This window comes from Syngnathus scovelli, chromosome 1 (assembly GCF_024217435.2).
Source record: "Syngnathus scovelli strain Florida chromosome 1, RoL_Ssco_1.2, whole genome shotgun sequence".
In the NCBI taxonomy this organism is placed as follows: Eukaryota; Metazoa; Chordata; class Actinopteri; order Syngnathiformes; family Syngnathidae; genus Syngnathus; species Syngnathus scovelli.
The window spans coordinates 16943971-16963177 of record NC_090847.1 but is presented as its reverse complement, the minus strand read 5'-3'; the positions used below and the strand labels follow the sequence as shown (position 1 = coordinate 16963177).

The following is a 19207-nucleotide window of genomic DNA, read 5'->3' as shown; positions in this document are numbered from 1 at the left end:
CGGGCCCTGTCCGAGTACTCGCACTATACCCTATGTAGGCTAGACTACAAGAATTTGGACAGGGCCATATTCTCTCAACCCATTCGTGTATCTTTGAAATTCGTCCGGCGGAAGTTGGGACCTTGGCCTTGTTATCACTAAAGAAATGGCGAGCGGGATAGGCAGTGAGTGTTTTTTCTTCCTCTTCCACCGAGAGGTCTTTCTGTGAAGTTTAGGATGCAAACCTATGGAAATGTACTCCAAACGTTGTTCTTTGGCTTAGTTTAGTTGAAAATGAGAGTTTTATTACCTTAAACAAACGCAATATCGCGTAGCTGTTTGTGTTTCACCATAGAGTTCCCCCGTAATTGTGTAACAGTGCTAAGCTAACGTAGAATGTATACTAGCTGTTTGTTAAAGTATTGTTGCCAGTACTCTTGCCTTGCATGACTGTCGTTTCTGCCGTTTCTCTTTTCAGTCAATTAAACTGTAACTACCATATTCCATTACATGCAATACATTTTAATTTAAACGTGACGTACACTCGTATCAATTAGGCTATCAACCCACAATAAATTTATTTGGAAAAGAATACATCAACTCACCCTATTTTATGTGTACTTTTTAGTTTTGGATTGTCCTGTATTACATGCTCAATGTTCTATTGTATAGTCCGCTACTGTATTTTAACGTAAGAAAACCAAAGAACTTTACGTAAATGGCCAGGAGTAGCCACAAAAAAAAAAAAAAAAAAAAGATAACAAATAATAATATTAATAATGACTATATGTGATAGACTCCTCTCAATATTTTTAAATCAAGATGCGTGTATTCTTCATTTTTATCCTTAAAATGTATTCTAACAGTATTTTTTAAAGTATACAAGATATACAAGATAAATGCATAGTATTAAAATCACATTTCTTTAAGGGCAAAAAGTTAATAAAACAATGACTTTTAACTGCATATGTATAATATTTACATTTCTAACGTAAATGCTAATATTTAGAGACTTGTTATAAATTAATTGGGTAATGTTTGATATTTGTTACTTCGGATTCAACAGATCAACAAATGTTTAAAAAAAATCGACTAATTCATTTAAAAAAATGCCACTTACTAAGTATAGCATAAAGTCATCAACAGTCGCCATATGGTATATAGTTATTCTTCTAATAGTGTGTCTTAATTTGGGTCTCATACATTTATGATTCCTTGACGTCATTCTGATATCACATTTTCCTTCTTCACTGATATCCATAATTTTGAGAATTTAAATGTATTGACTTATTGTTTTATTTTTACTTGTGATCATTTTATTGGTGTTCAACTGTGTCTCTGCTTTGTTCCAGAGCATAAAATTCTGAATGTTGGCCCAACAGAGCCATGGTCAGTCAGAGAGAAACTGTGCCTGGCCTCTTCTGTTATGAGGAGTGGTGACCAAAACTGGTAAACAGGCAACTTAATATCACTCTTGTACATTCTATGTACAATATTTCTAATCTTTAAAGTAACATAACTTTGTATGAATTTCCTAACTTGAAGTGAATACTACTCTTTCGATACTTTTAGGGTATCTGTAAGTAGAGCCATCAAGCCTTTTTCTGAGCCCGGTCGACCACCTGACTGGTTCTCACAGAAGGTAAGAGATCCCAGCTGTTGTCTGTTGAGGAAGCAGCATTGGATTTAATCGATGTCCCCAATATCTGGGATTATTCATTCATTTCTTAATGTTTCAGCACTGTGCCTCACAGTATTCTGAGCTGCTGGAAGCCACAGAAGCCCCTAAGTCAGTACTGAAAATCACAAATACACAGTCAGACCAAAACAGCTTTTGCCACGTTTGTAATTTGAGTTCAATGCAACTTTGGTTTTAGACGTAAGCGTGGTGAGAAGGGCGAGGTGGTTGAGACCATTGAGGATGTAATTGTTCGTAGATTGACTACTGAGAGGATAGAGGAGCTGAAAAAACTACTACGAGACACACAGGAACAGTACAGGTAGCTACGATCTTGAAAGGAAGCTTTCAAAATTTCTTATGCAACATTTGTACCCTTTGCCCAATCTGTGATTTCTCTCTGTGCAGAAAGTTGAAAAAGGAAGTGGACCTGATACAGACAGGTCACATGGACCCCCAGCTGAAAGAACTGTGGGCAGAGATAACATTGTAAGATTTGTTCAACCAGTTTTCATTTCTTTCATTTGTTAAACCATCCATGTTGTCAAAACGTCACTTTTCCTTACATTTCTTTCAATTCTCTGTGGCAGAAAAAAGAAGCAAGAGGAGGAGGAAGCAGAGCAGAAGAGAAAAGCAACAGAAATGGCATATCAAGGTGAAAAATGTCAAAGAATATGCATTTCAGAATTTAGCATTTGAAAATTCCTAAGTTATACCGAAGGCAAATCCACAAAACCAAAATTACGTTACATAATAATTTTCTCCCTGCTTACTTGTTTGACACGGTAGCCAGGTCAGGAATCACTCCTTTTTTGTACGTATCGTGCTGTGGTCAGGCTGGAATCTATGTCCTAATTTAGGCAATTTAGTATTTTTTCATAAATTCTTATTATTATAAGAATACTTATTGTGTTGTTTATACAGATTATTAACCTGTCTAAAGTGTTGAAAAACATTGAGAGCAAATCTCTGTTGAACACTTGAACTGTCTGAGAAGTGTTGTAAATCCATTTTTTCATGACTGTGCGGTAACATTGCGACATGATGTCTCCTCAAGATTTAAAGTCTATTTTGTTAGACAATAATGAGGAAAAATTAGGTAGTTACGTATGAGTAATTTGTCCAAAAAAACCATAGCCGTAATAGCTTTGGTTAACTGTTAAAGCTTTTTTCCCCCCTCAAGAAATATGCCACTGTTTGATTTTCTTAAAAGTTGTGGTTTTAGAGATTCCATTAGAAAGTGATGATCAGGAGTTCAATAGATGCATATATTATACTCTTACTCTCATTTGTCTTCCAGCTCGTCAGGCAATTAAAAACACTCCCAAGCGTCTGCCCAGTGTCACTGTTCGGTCTCCTTTGGGGGCCAGTCCTACGAGCCTGGACTCTCAGACGGACACATCAGCCCCCACACCACCCACGGAGCCTGCAGCAGCCATCGTTTCAGATGACACCAGTACCCACTCTGTACGTTCATCCTTGCCTACGTGTTAACATCCTGGTTGAACGCAGTCCGTTTCCAGGGATACTCCAGTTTGAATTGCGTAGCCTCAAATATTTGCTACTCCACAAGTAACCTATTTTTTAAAGTAGTCTTGCTTCATTGGTCTATGGCATGGGTAGGGAACCCTGGTCACCATATTCTGCCTGTTTTCCATCTCTCCCTGAAAATTTCAACTGAACTTTGTTAACCACTAATTTCATTTTCTTCTGCCGCTCCAGGTCCAAGGTATAGGTTTTTTTCTCCCAGTGTCAGAAGCTCCAGGCCAAGGGCATAAAGATGGAGGAGGCCTTGCCACTCTTGCCGAGGATACTTCACAGAAGAGGCTGCTGCCTCAGAAAGCTACACCGCCTCCCTCTCCTCTGCTGTCGGAACTGCTGAAAAAAGGCAACCACATCTCAGGCAGCCCCCGCCTTGTGAGAGCCAGCATAGCCTGAATTTGATAGTTCAAGAAACTATTAGATCACATGATTCATGAAGCCATGATATATCCACCGCAGACAATATGGTTATAATTTATTGTTATTGGTGCATATGATGAATGTGACATTGCAGTCAGATTACATTATATGCAGCAAGTTCTTAAACTAATGTTTTTTGTCAGGATAGTGTATTTGTTAACCTGTGATAGATATTATCGCACAATAAAGTTAGACCGCAACTACAATGCCAGAGCTGTCTGATTGTCTGTTGAAAAAAGAGACAAATGCAGCATGCCTTGTCAGCGTTTATTTCAGTCGAGGATGAAAGTCCTATTTTTGAAAATGAAGGCCCTAATTGCTTTCCACATTTAAGCCTGCTTTTAAAGTTCTCAATAGAGCTTAAAACCATTCGACAACTGTGCCAAACCATTTGTCATATTGCAACATATTATCGAGCCCATGTGGCCCACTCGCATTAGGTGAAAAATCGTGACAAACCTGTGAATGCCCTGTGTTGCTAAGGTGCCCTTGTTTAGTACAACCTACATTTATTACAAGAACAACAAACAATTGTGCTCTTGCAGGTGACTGATGGAGACACCTCTGGAAGTCTTAGCAATGGAATACAAACTGCTGCTGTTGTCGCCGCCCCCCTACCACCTGGCCATGACGTCATGACAGGTAAATGTTCTCAGTGTAACAAAGTAAATTTTGGCTGGCTTATGCTCAGGTTTGGTCTTATTCAACCATTTGATGAAAAAAAAAAAAAAAAACCTGAATCTTAGATTTGGCATATAAAAATGTTGCTTGAGATAAAACTCTTACTTTGGCAGAAATGTACAGCATGTTTTGAGTTTTTTGCCTTTTTTAGGGTTGCCAGCAGCTACCAGTAACTTTGTAATTGCTAAGCTAACAGGCAAGACTCTACATAATGTTCTGAATTGGAAAAGGCCTACCATGTACAGCAACCATTTTAATGTGCCCTCTTTTTTTTTTTTTTTTTTTTTTTTTTTTTTTTTGTAGTGGGGGAAGTTGAAGCTGCAGTGAAGGCAGAGCTTGGTGAAGACACAGGATTAGTAGAAGAGGACCTTGTCGCTGTCTCTTACATGGGAGACGAGCTAGATCTGGAAACTGTAGGTGACATCATTGCCATCATTGAGGAAAAGGTACACACTTAAAAGTCTTAGTATACTGTTAGTATAATCGTTGATGTAAATATGCTGGTCTTCAGTTCTGTCACGTACCCCAAAAACGCTGATGCAGCAAGTATGAATCCCTGGTAGCATACAATGGTAATAGATCCGGTCAATTATATTTGAATCACATTTACATTTGAAAGACACTTTTCATTTGAGCTTCATTAGAACAGCAGGTGGCAGTAGTGTACAATACAGGCAGAACTCAATTCACTGCCACAGAAGTCACAGAGATTTAATGTTTCTGGTCAACAACAACAAAAAAAAGTTGAAAACATCACGTCATCCAGTTTATATTGCACTTGTTCATATTAGCTTAATGGTGAGCTGGAGCCTATCCCAGTTTAATTTGGCCAAGAGGGTAGTGTCCAACCTTGACTTGTTGCCAGACAACCAGATATGTAGCAAATCTAATAAAAATGAGTACTTTATATTTCAATCACCATTCACTTTATTGGGAAAAGTTGCTTCGGTTATCTAAAATGTTAGTTTGTGAACAGTATGAGAAAAAAAATAAGGTTGTGAACCAAGGTTCCACTATGTTGGGACTTTCGGCTTTTTTTTATTTGTGGAATCCCCTTTCTGATGCAACACACCGTTTTTTTAATTTATTGATTTTTTAACTTGGGCTTGGGTCTGTCAGTAGCTGGGTATTGAGAAGTCATGCTTGCTGTGCTTTCGAGGTGGATGATTCAGTGGAGGCTTTGGATGCAGCAGCAGTGGAAGCAGCACTGTCTCTGTGTGAAGAGGCTGTTTCAGAAGGACACACCCTGCCAGGCCCCTGGGAAACCCAGGAAATAAAGGAATCAGATCCAGCATCCACTGTCCAAGACTCGGAGCACATACAGGAGGCTTGTGATGCGGCGACACTCTCTGTTCCCACCCCTCTCAGCCCAGATGCCCCAAATCAACCAGAAACTACAAGCACAGAGGAACGGGTCAAGGGAAACTGTGAATCAGCTGTGACTGAAAGTGACATCACTTCGTGTGACAACTCGGAAGATGTCACTGCTGGAGGTGATGATACAGAAGAGGGCAATGAAGTAAAAGGGGACACAAATGCGGTAGTGAAGACTGAAGTAGAGGAGTGGAACCAGCCCGAAGCGAACCCACCATGCCTAGGTGACCTAACAAACACACAGAACATGATGTCCCAGTTTTTAAAAAATGACTAACAATCATCGTGTGTCCCACAGATTCTGAGGACAGTTCTGTATCTGGAAGAGAGTCCAAGGTAATAGACAAAGATTATTGTATAATTGTAAAGCTTTTCTTACTATGCTGCCATTGACCAAAGTGCTACTTAAAATCAGGAGGTGAAAGAGGAGGAAGAAGCAGGGAGCGAGTGCGATCCTGAAGAAGGAATGGAGCTGAAAGAGGAGTGCGGCGAGGGGGAGGGTGCCTATTTGTCAGAAGTGGAGCGAGCTGCCAGTGAGAGTGAAGATGGTTATGGGCCGCCCTCTCAACGCTACACGGCTGATTCACTAGCCAGCAGCCCCGCCTCGTCTTCCCAGCTGTGAGTATCTTTGTAGACCATGTTTTGTCGTTCGGGTACCAATCCCCATTCTCTGTTCATACCAGATCTACATGTGGCGAGGACCAAGAGGCTGTGCAGGCTCAGAAAATTTGGAAGAAAGCCATAATGCTGGTGTGGAGAGCTGCAGCTAACCACAGGTGATGCTCTCTAGCCTTGCCTCAACCCACAAAACAAATCAGTATTGTCTGCTGTAATCATGCTCATTTTACGCAGTGCCACCTCCAGAACTATTTGTTAATCTCGTTTCTCTCAGGTATGCCAGCGTCTTCTTGCAGCCTGTATCAGATGACATCGCCCCTGGTTACCACAGCATTGTACACAGGTGAGGTCACAGTGTTCCTGCAACCCATTTTAATGACTGGGCAAGCCACATATTCACAAATGATGGCGTTTTTTGATTAAATTGGTTTAGGTAATGGATGGATGGATTTTTCGTTTTTTTTTTCTTTCTTAACGGATTGGCGGACTAGCAGACCTGTGGATCGGTGGGAAGCGATGATGGTAGCGCAATTAAATTAGAATGATGGACTGACAGACTGATTAACAGTTGGACTGGCAATAATGAACGGGTGCCCAGGCCACTGACAAATGAAAATTGCCCACCAGTGTTTTTTCAGCTTACCGTTGCTTGATCAAGATTTTTTACTTTCCTCTGTAAGCCCCAATTTGAGTTCTGAGTTTATTCTTTTTAAAACGCACAATGGGGCTGCTCAATTAATCGAACTTTAATCGTTTACTATTTTAGCTCCAGACGAAATTCATTTTTCTAAAACATGTTCTCTAAATACTGTTCCAAGCATGTTCAAGAAATACCGTTCCAATTTAAAAAGCATAATTGTGTAAATAATCGTGATTTCAATATTGAACAAAATAATCGTAATTATAATTTTATCCATAATCGAGCCGATGTAGCGTACAAGGAACAATCTTCTCCTTTGCCTTAACTCATCCTGTTACAGACCGATGGACCTATCTGCAATCAAGAAGAACATTGAATCCGGCGTGATCCGTACAACAGCAGAATTCCAGCGCGACATCATGCTGATGTTTCAGAATGCTGTTATGTACAACTCGTCAGACCACGACGTCTATCACATGGCCCTGGAAATGCAGCGTGATGTCCTGGAGCACGTTCAGCAGTTCCTGGCCACGCAGCTCATTATGCAAACCTCAGAGAGTGCCATCTCCGCCAAGAGCCTCCGTGGCAGGGAGGGAAATCGCAAACCAGGCGAGCCAGCTGAGAAGGTGTGTTGAGAAACTTAAATCAGGAGAAAGTGACATACATGTTCTAGTTCCTCAAATGTGTTTAGGTTTGTTTGTCTGAAACTGGGACAGTACATTTGCTACCAAGAATCAGATGTTTCAGATTGAGCAAATAACCATCAAGTATGCTTTGACACTACTTTATTAGGTTTAAATGTGACTTAGAGTAAAACTCCCAACATCGTGAGTTTCGGGATGGCGGTAAAAATTTTTAGATTTGTGATTTGATTCGTGTGTGCGTTCGTTCCAGATCCCATGCATCACGATAAAATAACGTAGCTCCGGTTGTTGCAAACTGTCAGCCACTGATTGGCTTTTGCCTTTTGTCAGTAGACGCACCGCGCCCACTTGCTGATCATTTCTACGTTTCCCATGCTGTACGTAATACTTTTGTTTAACTTTAGCGGAGTGACATCCTGGTATTGGTCTGCACTACAGTACCAAAACAGCATTGTCGGAGTCAAAAGGAGAAACACAGCAGGCCAGCTGCCCATAGGCATATTTTCAATGGTCGGGAGAGGTTTATTATAATTATTATTATTTTTTGTTGTTAAAACAAGAAGTCACTGGCGTTGAAACAAGAATGCATTGTATTAGAGCAGCTTCATCACCAACGTTGTCGTCCTTGCTGGTGTGAGTACACATATTGTACATTGATCTTATTCTCTCATCATATACTATTTATTGTTTTGAATTTATATTTGCATCGACACAGCTGAAACTGCACGATCAAATGCAGAGATTTTTTGTTTCGTCGCTAAGTCATAGAGGTGCCATTTGGTGATCACCTATTGAAACTCAAGTGCGCAAATGCAGGCTAACAGTAGCATGCCTAGGGTGTATATCACTTATTGAAGGGGTGTACTGGAAGGCAACCCCAGGATGGAGGGGAATTCACTGTAGTTTACTCTGAGCATTGATGTGTAACTTAATGGAACACTTCCTTGAGCTGGCATGCCCAAAGTCTTGTAAACTGGATATATGACTGAAAGATTATAGCATTAGGCTTAGGGACATGTGCAAGTCTACTGCTTAAATGTGTCCATCATCTCGCTGAATTCAAATCTCAAGTGTCTCAATTTATAAATTTGAACTTTTCTTCTGGTGAGAATGTGCCTTCAACTACATATGTGCCTTGCATTGCGCAAGTATTATTTCTACGATTGTCAACATCTTTTGCAGTTTAGTTGGCAGTGACCAGAGTATTCTCATTTTCCAACACATGCATGGTATCACATTAATCAGTATATAATGAAAAAAAAAAGGAATGATATACCCTCGCAAGTCATTGTGGCGTGTGATTATTATATCTATTGTCTATGACTATTGAGTTGAACATTGGTATAAAGATTTACACACATGCTTAAGAGCACACTGATGACACACACGAGAAACCTCAGCCAGTGCGGTGGTGTGATCATTTTTGGTCAAATCTTTTATTGCATGAAGCTTCACTTCTCGCAAATGTCTGTCTCTCCATGTGTGCTTGTGTGCGTTTGTATGTTTGCCAGCCACTTGGCGAAGCTGTTTTGCCACTTGCTGCTGTTATGTGAATTTCCAATGACTTGTGGGTTTGTGCTTGAGCATAGTTGTTATTAGCCAGTAAAGTAGGACCAGTGAATGTTTACAATGTGGTCCTTTTCCCAAAGGTGTCCACAGTTATTAATGAATTTATGTTCAGTTACATTTGTCACTTTAGGTTTTTTTTTAAACTGCATTTTGCAAAAAGTAAAGAAATTGGTTTCTTTGTTGTAACTATTCTTTTTGGCAATAATATACCTTGGAAAGCCTGCGGTGCCACCTTTGTCATGGACACAATTTTGTGTGATAAGCAGAGGGAATGGAATGCGTGAGTTGCGCCGATGAAATATGTTGCAAATATTTTCCACCCTCGCCTATTTTGTTGCTACCATTGCCTCGTCTTTGGTGGAGTGGTAAATTGAAGTTTGAAGAAAGAAGACATATTGGCAAGTTTACAATGTAGTGTTTGTGTAACAATCGGTAGTGTGGGTGAAGCATATATTGCCACAATGGCCTGACACCTCCTTATGATGTGCACCAGCTTGGTCACACACTGGCCAAGCATCTCAGTCTTCAACCAGCATTTGTTAGATGTCAAACGGACTGATCAGTGTGTTGCATAGCTTGAAAAAAAATCTGTTAAAATTCTGTAGGTTCAACCAGAACAAAGCATAACTGCAAATTGTTGATACACTGTATTGAATACCAAAATGTTGTATAAGTACTTGTTTATGAGTGTGTATGGTTTTGGTAGCTTTTTTTTTTGGGGGGGGGGGGGGACGCTCGTCTATCCATTTGATGGACACTTTAATGACGCTTTCTCACATATTTGTGTGTGTGCGTGTGCGCGCATGTGCGTGTGTGTTCTCTCCTCCTCACTCCAATGTGTGTCCTTCTGCAGGACATGGTCCCAATGGCCTCTCCTGCTTTCCTTCTCTCTCTCTTTGTAAGTATGCAGGTTATTGATCAGATCTCACCAGAAGCAGGCCACCGTCCACACACGCTTCTTGTCATCACAACCACCTCATCAGTTCATTTTTCAGTTTGACATTTGTGGCATGATAAGAAGTGTTTAAAGCCATAGTAATACAAGATATTAAAGGTTGGGGGTGATATTAGTTACGCAATAAGTAAACAATTGTTGTTTTGAATAGTCCTGGTCGATTTTGGGTTTGTACGCCATAAAGCGGAGAGCGGCAGCACACAATCATTGAATAAAAAAAAAAAAAATCAAGAAATGTGTGCTGAGCAGAATTTGAGCTGCATACTATGTATATAATGTGAATTTAAATGGCAGCAATGTTATTCTGTGGCGACTATACGCAGGTCAACACTACTTGAGATTGAAACGAGCAAGAATAACTATCTGCACTACACGGGGATAATTGATATGGAGGTGGTCATTTAAATTGCATTGTCACTTACTCTAAAAGATTTCAGCTCAATCTGAGCACCACACTGTTTGGGAAAGCTATCTCCCACGTGATGCCCTTTGACCTTGTTGCAACTCAAATACCTGCACCACTTATCAGTGTTTGCTTTGTGAGGTCAACGCTTGGGTCACTTTTGTTAAATCAGATGAACTTCTATTACTCCTGCACAAGCTGATAAATGCAATTATTGACTGATCTGTGTGTTGCATCGCTCGCAAAATCTGTCGAAAATGTGGAATTGCAGCAACTCTCCCTGATTGGCCACCAGCCAGTCACACGACACAAGACAAATTACATGCCGCTCTCACATTCACACTTTAAGACAAATTCAAGAAGTGCCTTAAAAAAAGTACATGCAAGATCAGGGAAAACATGCAAACTCCACACAGGAAGGCCTGGGTTTGATCCCCCAGCCTCAGAACTGTCAGGTGGAAGTTTTCATTTACTTCATAGGTGTCAAACTCAAGACCCGGGGGTCAGATATGGCCTGCCACATCATTTTATGTGGCCCGCAAAAACAAATTGTGCATCAATCAACTTGTGCCAATACTTCACTTTAAAAAAATAAATAAAGATATTGCTGACAATTTTTATTATATTCATCAGTTTAAAATATTTGAACAGTTTTTTACTAGTCTCTGATATCAAAACTAGTTATTCATCAATTTGTTGCGTAGCGTATACTGTATATACAGTAATATAATGCATTGACAATCATTATGGCCCTTTAAAGGATTCTATGACTACGATGCGACCCGCGACAAAAATGAGTTTGATACTGATTTACCTCATCAAAATGTACATGTTCCCCTTTAAAGCAGAAACAATTGAGGGGGGGATTATGCAAGCGTGGAGTTAAAAAAAATAAAAAAAATCTGACTGTCAAATAGAATTGAATGAGTATGTTCAATAATATATACAAAATATTTACAAATACCAGCCCGGCCAACAAATGTTTTTACACCCCCCCCCCCCCCCCCTCAGTCCCATGAAACATGCTAGTTTAATCTTTGAGCACCCATTTGAACTGTGTTGAATCGCACTGTTCAACTGTTTCCAGTCAATCTCGGTGCGCTGACACATGCCTCTTTCATGTGAACTTTTTCTGTCTGCATGATCTAATTTGTTTTCCTTCTCTTAAGTTTGATTTTCCTTTGATCATATTTTTTTTTCTGTTCTCCATCCGAGGAGGAACCCACCTACCCCCACCCCATACCCCCAGAGGTGGACCTTCTATGTGCTGTGTGTGTGTGTGTGGGGGGGGGGATGCTGTCAGGTACATTCTCAACCTCTCCATTAATCCCTTTTCTTGCTCTTTTCCCCTACTTCTTTCTGGTTGCTCCCCACCCCCCACCCCCCCTCCTCTCTTTTTCCACAACAGGATGGCGGCACCAGGGGTCGCCGTAGTGCAATGGAGGCTGACCTGAAAATGAAGAAATAGACTTGAGCAAGACCCACGGAGGCAAAGGAGATGGAAATGAGTGGCGTTGGTCTAGTAGTTCAGTAGAGTGAGCTGTTCATATGGTACGTGCTGGGGTGTTGATGTGTCTCCATAGAGCGACATCTCTTTTTCTTCTTCAGAACATATTCAAACATTTTGTTGGGTGGTGCATTCAAAGACATGCAACATTATGGAACAAAGATGTTGGAAAGATGATATTTGAAGACTTCCTGTTGTCGAATCAGTTTGCTTTGTTTTTCCACCTATTGATCTGAATGTCAATTTTGAAGCAAATGTGTTGTTGACCTTTTCCTCCATGTTCTCTAATTTTTAAGGTTAATTGTGATATAAATTTTAAATATAGTTTGGATAAAATATATGCTGATTGTCTATTGTGACGAAATATTTTTTTTTACTGTTGAATGACAATGTAATTTTAGCACTTTCTTCAGTTGTGTCAGTGTCATTGAATGCACCACCAACACCATTATTCCACCTTACAGATGAACAGTCCATGTCCAAAAGAGAGGCTTGTGTTGCAGGCGCTTGATTAATCATGAGCTGTGAAATCGGGCTGAACAATTTTGAAAAAAGTCAAGTAAGCAATTTTTGGGATTTAATATGCAATTTTTTTTTTAAAACTCCATGTGTGTGCCATGTATTTTGTTTTTTGTAACAAATACAAGCAATACATTTGTGTATTACAATCAATTACCAAATTTACCATACATAAACGGTTTGGTCTTATAGGTCTGGCACACCTTTTACGGTATGTAAACCTATGACTGTATCAAGACTCGATATTATTAAAATCAACATTAAAAAAAAAAAAATCCGCTGACTGAAATTGAAGCAGCCCGCTCCCCACAAGTTGAGTTGCGGCCTTTGCAATTTGAAAATTATGTTCTACTGCATTTTAATGCCTAATGACACCAAGGCTTTACTTCTAACTGTGTAAAGTAATGAGAGTTTCTTCCTGGACACATTCAAGAAATTAGTCAAACCTGGGTGGAGGAGCAGTTGAAAGGAGTCCAAATGTGTCGAATCAGTTTTGCTGAATTAGTATTGATGTATCCACTATCCAGTTATCGCTTTGGGTGTTGCCAGAATTTGTGGCGTGATCAGAGACAGCTTGTGTAATGTGTTCTAGAAAGTTAAGAAAAAAAGTTTTGTGCCCACATTATGGACCATTTAGAGTTTGTGTTTGGATAGCAGATACACGTATCCTATGTTTAGTTGTACATTTGTTAAATAAAAGATTTGTTTTAAACTATGGTGCTGTCCTATTTGCTGCACATTTCAGAAAATATAATAAATTAGGCAAGTAGATTTTTTTTTTCTCTTAAAATAGAGTGGATTCTCCCAGATTTGATACTATAAACACCACTACTCTAAACTTTAAAATCCACATTGTACATTAACAATTTTAAATCTCTTTTCTACAACTTATATGGTAATATTTACACTTGTATGACTGTTTAAATCTATCGATTTTTTAGAGTTTGTTTTCAGGGTTTCACCCTGGACTGGTCACCACCACTAGCTAAAATAAACTGGAAAAACAATTGTGAACAAATTGTTTTATTATCAAAAATACAAAGGCAGTACAGGTAAGAAATGGGCCCTGCCCCTTCCAGAGGGGGTGCATCCAGTGTATACTTGGAACGTTCAACAATGTGTGCAAATTAACAGTCAAGTTAGTAGACAACAATTAACAGTTTGACCCTTTGCTTAAACAAATGAAAATGTTCAACTCCTCACGTGAGTGTTAAACTCATGGATCACGGGGCTAGCAGAAGAGTAGAGCTTCCTCTTTACTAGCTTGTACTCTGGTCTAAGCTTTAACACTTTACTGCTCTCAAAGATGTGCTTGAGTGGCGGCCAGCCGTCATTCATGTCCACCTTAAACACGACAGACAGCTCAAATGTCGGGGTGACACTTGAGTCCGGGAAAACACACCCCAAAGACTTTAGGCCATTCTTGGTCTCCACGTAGACCCTGATGGAAGCACCCCGCAGCCCGCACGGCTCATCTGTGGAAGAGCGAAGCACATCGCGACCGACCCTGGTGGTCATCTGGCGGGGGAGAAGCAGCATCTTGCACTGGAGCACCGAAACCTTGGCCTCCGTCAGGCAGCGCTCGATGCGCCGGGTCAAATCTTGTTGAAGGACTTGCTCCTCGTGCTCCAAACCAGCATCCATGTTGGTAACTGTGAAGGACAACATTTATGTTTTGAACACTGTTGAGTTGAAATATTTAATGCTTCTTTACACGTGATACTGCTTTATGTGCATTAATGTAATAGCTGTTTGAAGATTTGTCACTCTCATTCATATTTTTGCTCATTTCTGTTCGCCCCACTAAGGTGCTGCGTATTGTTAAAACTGAGGACTTTTGTTCAAATATTAAGTTTTAGAAGTTAGTTTTACAGTAAATTTTAACTGAGAATGATCTACTGTACATCGTTAGTCAGCAAAACGGAGAAACAGAGCTCAGCTGATTCAAGAACCGCATTGCTTGCATCAGACAGCTCCTTCCGCTATACTGTATAAACTAGTTCCCCAACCCAGGTAAATCCCAAGATAGAAGAGGTCGCCAATAGCCGCGTTGTATTCAGTTATTATATATACTTACAATGTAAAATGCCGTCGGTCTCGTCGCCACTGTCTACGCTTCCCCGTCGGAGCAAAGTGCTTTTTTCTTCTTCTTGACGCAGGGATGCGAGCCTGAAAAAGTATGTTCCTATAACGTCCGTGACGCTTTCTTCCTCTCCCAAGACGGGCACCTGTTTTCCAAATAGAAATGTCGCGGTATCGACCATCGTGATTCCCGTTTGTACAATTCCGATAGCTCGTCCGGACGTTTGCTTAGAGTTTTCTCCATGTATTAGTTGAGCGGCATCAAGACGGTATTAGCGCTGATGTGAGCGGGTGAGCTTTTATCGCGGAGGACTTAGTTGCATCAGCTGAGCTCGCGACTGTGGGCGGGGCTTTGGTTCTGTCGAACGTTCCCGAAGCGTCTCGCGCAATTTGGCAGGACCTTACAGTAAGGTGTCAAGTCGCGCGTAACAATGTTCCCAACCGCTCTATGAAGTAAATGAGGGGATTCTTTTTTTTACCTCATCTAATATGTATCAAGCATACGAGCTGGTGTTTTAGAACAGCCTAGACAAGTAAATAACAAAGAAAAGAAAAAAAAATTGCTAAACTTCTAAAAAGTTGGTGCCTTATTTTTTTCCCCTGTTGAGAGAAGGGCGCAATGCAATGCGGATAGTGCTGCGGGGAGAGGTTTGACAAGGGGTAGCACATTCATGCTTAGCACATTTCGCAGGGGTGGGGAGTCGTACCCTAAATCTGAGGCGTTCGAGGGCAGGGACGGAGCCACTCGCCAAACGCGGCGAGTTATCCCGCTTTTACTTCGAGTCATTCTTATCCGTTTAGTATTTCGTTCCGCGTGCGTTGGGTAAGTAAAAATAGTATTGGCTCGTGAGTGAACGATTCGTTCAAAAGAATGACCCCCCCCCCCCCCCCAGTGATCGGGTTTTTTTTTTTTCTCACTTCATATGACTTCAACCAGTAGGTGTCAGTAATGCGCATTGAAGTTGGTGCCACCTTGCCGTAAAACAAAACGAAGAAGAAAATGACGTAACTTCCTTTACGAACGAGTCGTGAATTGCAATTCCCGTTTACCAACTGAACGGATCTGTGAGTGAACAAGTCAGTGAGTGATTTGCATTTCCAGTTCATCGCGAGAACGGATCAGTGAGGGAACGAATCCTGACTTTCCCGTTCGCGAACGAGATAATGGGTGAACTGCTTTCTCGTGCATCAACGGATCAGTCAGTGAACGTTTCGCGTCTCCTGGCGTGAACTATGTAAGCCAGAATGTAGGTTTACGATTTGCCAAGAAAAGAAAGAACCACTCACTGAAACACCACTTCTTTTATGCACGTTTTCTCCAAGCTAACGGCTAACTTTATTGCATGAAGGGATGCGCCGTTATGCAACAACGGGGAGATTATTTTATAACACTTATAGTAGTTTTTAAATAACGTGTATGCATATATACGCCTAAATATTGTTATCCAATATATCTACTGCAATTTCACAACTGATTGCTGGTTTGAAATTTACTTTTAATATTATTATTTTTATTAAACATTTATGTTGAAACTTGTCTGTGTTTTATTCCTTGTTTTTATATTCGCCAATTAAAACTTAAAAATCAGACATTTGGTTAACTGCTTTATATGACAATATGTGTAGGTACACCTCATGGAAACTTCAATAGGTACAGAACACGAGGTAAAAAAAAAAGAATAAATAAAGTGTTAATTGCACAACAAAAGCACATCTAGGTATTTTCTCGCACCTGGGATCGAACCAAATTCTTATCGAGCAAGAACCCAAGTCACTAACCAGTCGGCTATTTCGACCAGCAGCCTACAAACGCCTGCACTGTTTTGTACTAGTGATGTGCATTCCATTTTTTTTAAGACCTGACTCTTTAGAATCGGTTGTGTGTGTTTAACGAGGGTAACTTGGAAAACATATTGGAACGCGGCCCCGGGGACTAGAGCGTGACACCTGTGACCTTCGACCATGATAGTTCCCTAATAAAGTGGTCTGTTATTAGGTACACTTGAAAATGGCGGTGTACCTAATGGAGTGTCCGTGTGATTTCCTCGTTAAGTGCACCTGCGTCAAAAGTTTTAGCTGTTTTTGAACGTGAAAGTGGCTAAAACTTTTCACGCAGGTGCACTTAACGAGGGTCACTTAGAAAATATGTTGGAACGCGGCCGAGAGGACTAGAGCTTGACACCTGTGACCTTTGACCATGATATTTCCCTAATAAAGTGGCCTGTTATTAGGTACACTTGAAAATGGCGGTGTACCTAATGGAGTGTCCGAGTGATTCCCTCGTTAAGTGCAGGTGCGTGAAAAGTTTTAGCTCCTTTTGAACGTGAAAGTGGCTAAAAGTTTTCACGCAGGTGCGCTTAACGAGGGTCACTTGGAAAACATATTGGAACGCGGCCCCTCGAGGACTGGAGGTCGACACCCCTGGTTTAAGTGAAAAGTGCCACACCCGCCCTCACCCCCACTTTCTGATTGGCTGTGTGATCTGTGACGTCACTTGGACACTCCATTAGGTACACCGCCATTTTCAAGTGTACCTAATAACAGGCCAATTCATTAGGGAATAATCATGGCCAAAGCTGAACTGAAAGTGAAAAGTGCCACACCCGCCCTCACCCCCACCTCCTGATTGGCTGGTTGATCTGTGACGTCACACGGACACTACACTAGGTACACCACCATTTTCAGGTGTACCTAATAACTTTATGCATTTTTTGTACGTGTCAAGAATGTGTATTTGACTACTTTCTCTTTATTTGGGGGGACACCAACATATATTACACAACGTAAAACACATATACATACCAAATGTCAAATTTTTGTTTTCATGCCCAAAAAAATAAAAACAAGGAATAAAACACCAGACAAGTTTTAACAGGTTTTTAATGTTTATTAAAATAATCAATATAATCATAAGGATAATAATAAAAGTAAATTTCAAACCAGCAACCTAATGTGAAATCGCAGTAGATATACATACACATATCGTCATATAAAGCAGATAACCAAATGTCTGATTTTTATGTTTTAATTGGCGAATATAAAAACAAGGAATAAAACACCAGACAAGTTTTAACATAAATGTTTATTAAAAATAATAATATTAAAAGTACATTTCAAACCAGCAATCCAATGTGAAATTGCAGTAGATATATTGGATAACAATATTTAGGCGTATATATGCATACACGTTATTTAAAAACTACTATAAGTGTTATAAAATCAAGATTGCCCAAAGAGAAGCATAATCTCCCCGTTGTTGCATAACGGCGCATCCCTTCATGCAATAAAGTTAGCCGTTAGCCGTGAGCCTGGAGAAAACGTGCATAAAAGAAGTGGTGTTTCAGTGAGTGGTTGTTTCTTTCCTTGGCAAATCGTAAATCTACATTCTGGCTTACATAGTTCACGCCAGGAGGGAGACGCAACACGTTCACTGACTGATCCGTTGATGCACGAGAAAGCAGTTCACCCATTATCTCATTCGCGAACGGGAAAGTCAGGATTCGTTCCCTCACTGGTCCGTTCTCGCGATGAACTGGAAATGCAAATCACTGACTGGTTCACGCACAGATCCGTTCAGTTGATGAACAGGAAATGCAATTCACGAATCGTTCGTGAAGGAGAAGTTACGTCATTTTCTTCTTCGTTTTGTTTTACGGCGAGGTGGCACCAGCTTCAATGTGCATTACCGACACCTACTGGTTGAAGTCATATGAACTGAAAAAAGAACGAATCACTTCAGGTAGTGATTCGTTCACTCTCGTTCACTGGGGAAAAAAATCGTTCTTTTGAATGAATCGTTCACTCACGAGCCAACGCGAACAGAAACTACAGTAATTCAGCAACAGGGAACCTGAAGTACACAAATACAATGTGTGTACTGTAAAAACGTTGATAACCACTTATCTAACAAATTATCAAGAGACTTTGTGGACGCCCTGAGAAAATATTGTGATGCAACAATGCATACATAAGTCAAGGGAACAGCTAGTCTCACTTTTCATCACAAGTTCATGTTTTGGGGACGGTGGGACTTAAAATGTCCTCCAATTTTATATCAAGCATATCACTGTAAATCTAAAATAATCAATGTTCAGGAGAAACTAAGTAGCAGCATGTTTATCCAACTGTAAACATTACATCTTCAAAGTGAGCAAGCCACTTTCTCCACGTTGGATTGGTCAATAAATTGTAGAGAAAAAAAAGAAAACAAGACAAAAACAATTGAGAACTAACCAATCGTATAGATTTCTGAAAAAATATTAAATTAACCAAGTCTTGACAAAGGAGGATTTGGCCTGAGTTCGGTGATACTATTTAACAATAAATAGTTCAACAGTACAAAAGTTATTGTAACGGATCTTCTTTGTTTATCCAGGAGTCACCACAGCAATTAATCCTCTTCCATCTCTCCCTGTTTTCTGCATCTTCAGCTCCAACTACAGCTCAGCAAATCTCGCCTCGCCACATCCCAAAATCTCCTGTTTGGTTATTCTATTTTTGCCTCCTACCTGTCAACTACATTTCCAACATCCTTCTAGCGACTGCTAAAAAAGCGGCTTCCTGGCTTGTTCAAATTAGAAAGAACACCTATGATTC

General features: G+C 40.4%; 2 protein-coding genes across 3 annotated transcripts; one reads left to right on the top strand and one right to left on the bottom strand.

The window, feature by feature from the left end:
* The first annotated feature begins 51 nt into the window (after positions 1-51).
* On the top strand, positions 52-13244 carry brd8b (bromodomain containing 8b). 2 transcript variants are annotated; one of them, XM_049739918.1, is made up of 19 exons: positions 52-164; positions 1332-1428; positions 1552-1621; positions 1719-1768; positions 1857-1979; positions 2066-2146; positions 2248-2312; positions 2958-3124; positions 3380-3574; positions 4165-4261; positions 4604-4746; positions 5460-5898; positions 5973-6010; positions 6090-6292; positions 6358-6450; positions 6567-6635; positions 7273-7558; positions 9999-10043; positions 11912-13244. In XM_049739918.1, exons 1-19 carry the CDS (start codon positions 146-148, stop codon positions 11969-11971), a joined length of 2340 nt encoding a protein of 779 aa, XP_049595875.1. In that variant the 5' UTR covers positions 52-145; the 3' UTR covers positions 11972-13244. The 2 variants fall into 2 exon arrangements, with proteins under 2 accessions (XP_049595875.1, XP_049595952.1); XM_049739995.1 differs by lacking the exon at positions 9999-10043.
* A 292-nt stretch (positions 13245-13536) lies between these two features.
* si:ch211-39i2.2 (DNA damage-inducible transcript 4-like protein-like) lies at positions 13537-14957 on the bottom strand. Its single transcript, XM_049740220.2, has 2 exons — positions 14607-14957; positions 13537-14181 (listed from the first exon to the last, which is right to left on the bottom strand). Exons 1-2 carry the CDS (start codon positions 14791-14793, stop codon positions 13721-13723), a joined length of 648 nt encoding a protein of 215 aa, XP_049596177.1. The 5' UTR covers positions 14794-14957; the 3' UTR covers positions 13537-13720.
* Between the last annotated feature and the right edge of the window lie 4250 nt (positions 14958-19207).

What these genes read in the sequence shown, in the direction of transcription:
- brd8b (XM_049739918.1), top strand. An exon ending in CTGTGGGCAGAGATAACATT is followed by an intron (nt 2,147 to 2,247) that starts GTAAGATTTGTT and finishes TCTCTGTGGCAG; the next exon opens with AAAAAAGAAGCAAGAGGAGG. An exon ending in AACAGAAATGGCATATCAAG is followed by an intron (nt 2,313 to 2,957) that starts GTGAAAAATGTC and finishes TTTGTCTTCCAG; the next exon opens with CTCGTCAGGCAATTAAAAAC.
- si:ch211-39i2.2 (XM_049740220.2), bottom strand. Translation starts at nt 14,793, where the DNA reads ATGGTCGATACCGCGACATTTCTATTTGGAAAACAGGTGCCCGTCTTG. An exon ending in GACCGACGGCATTTTACATT is followed by an intron (nt 14,182 to 14,606) that starts GTAAGTATATAT and finishes TGTCCTTCACAG; the next exon opens with TTACCAACATGGATGCTGGT.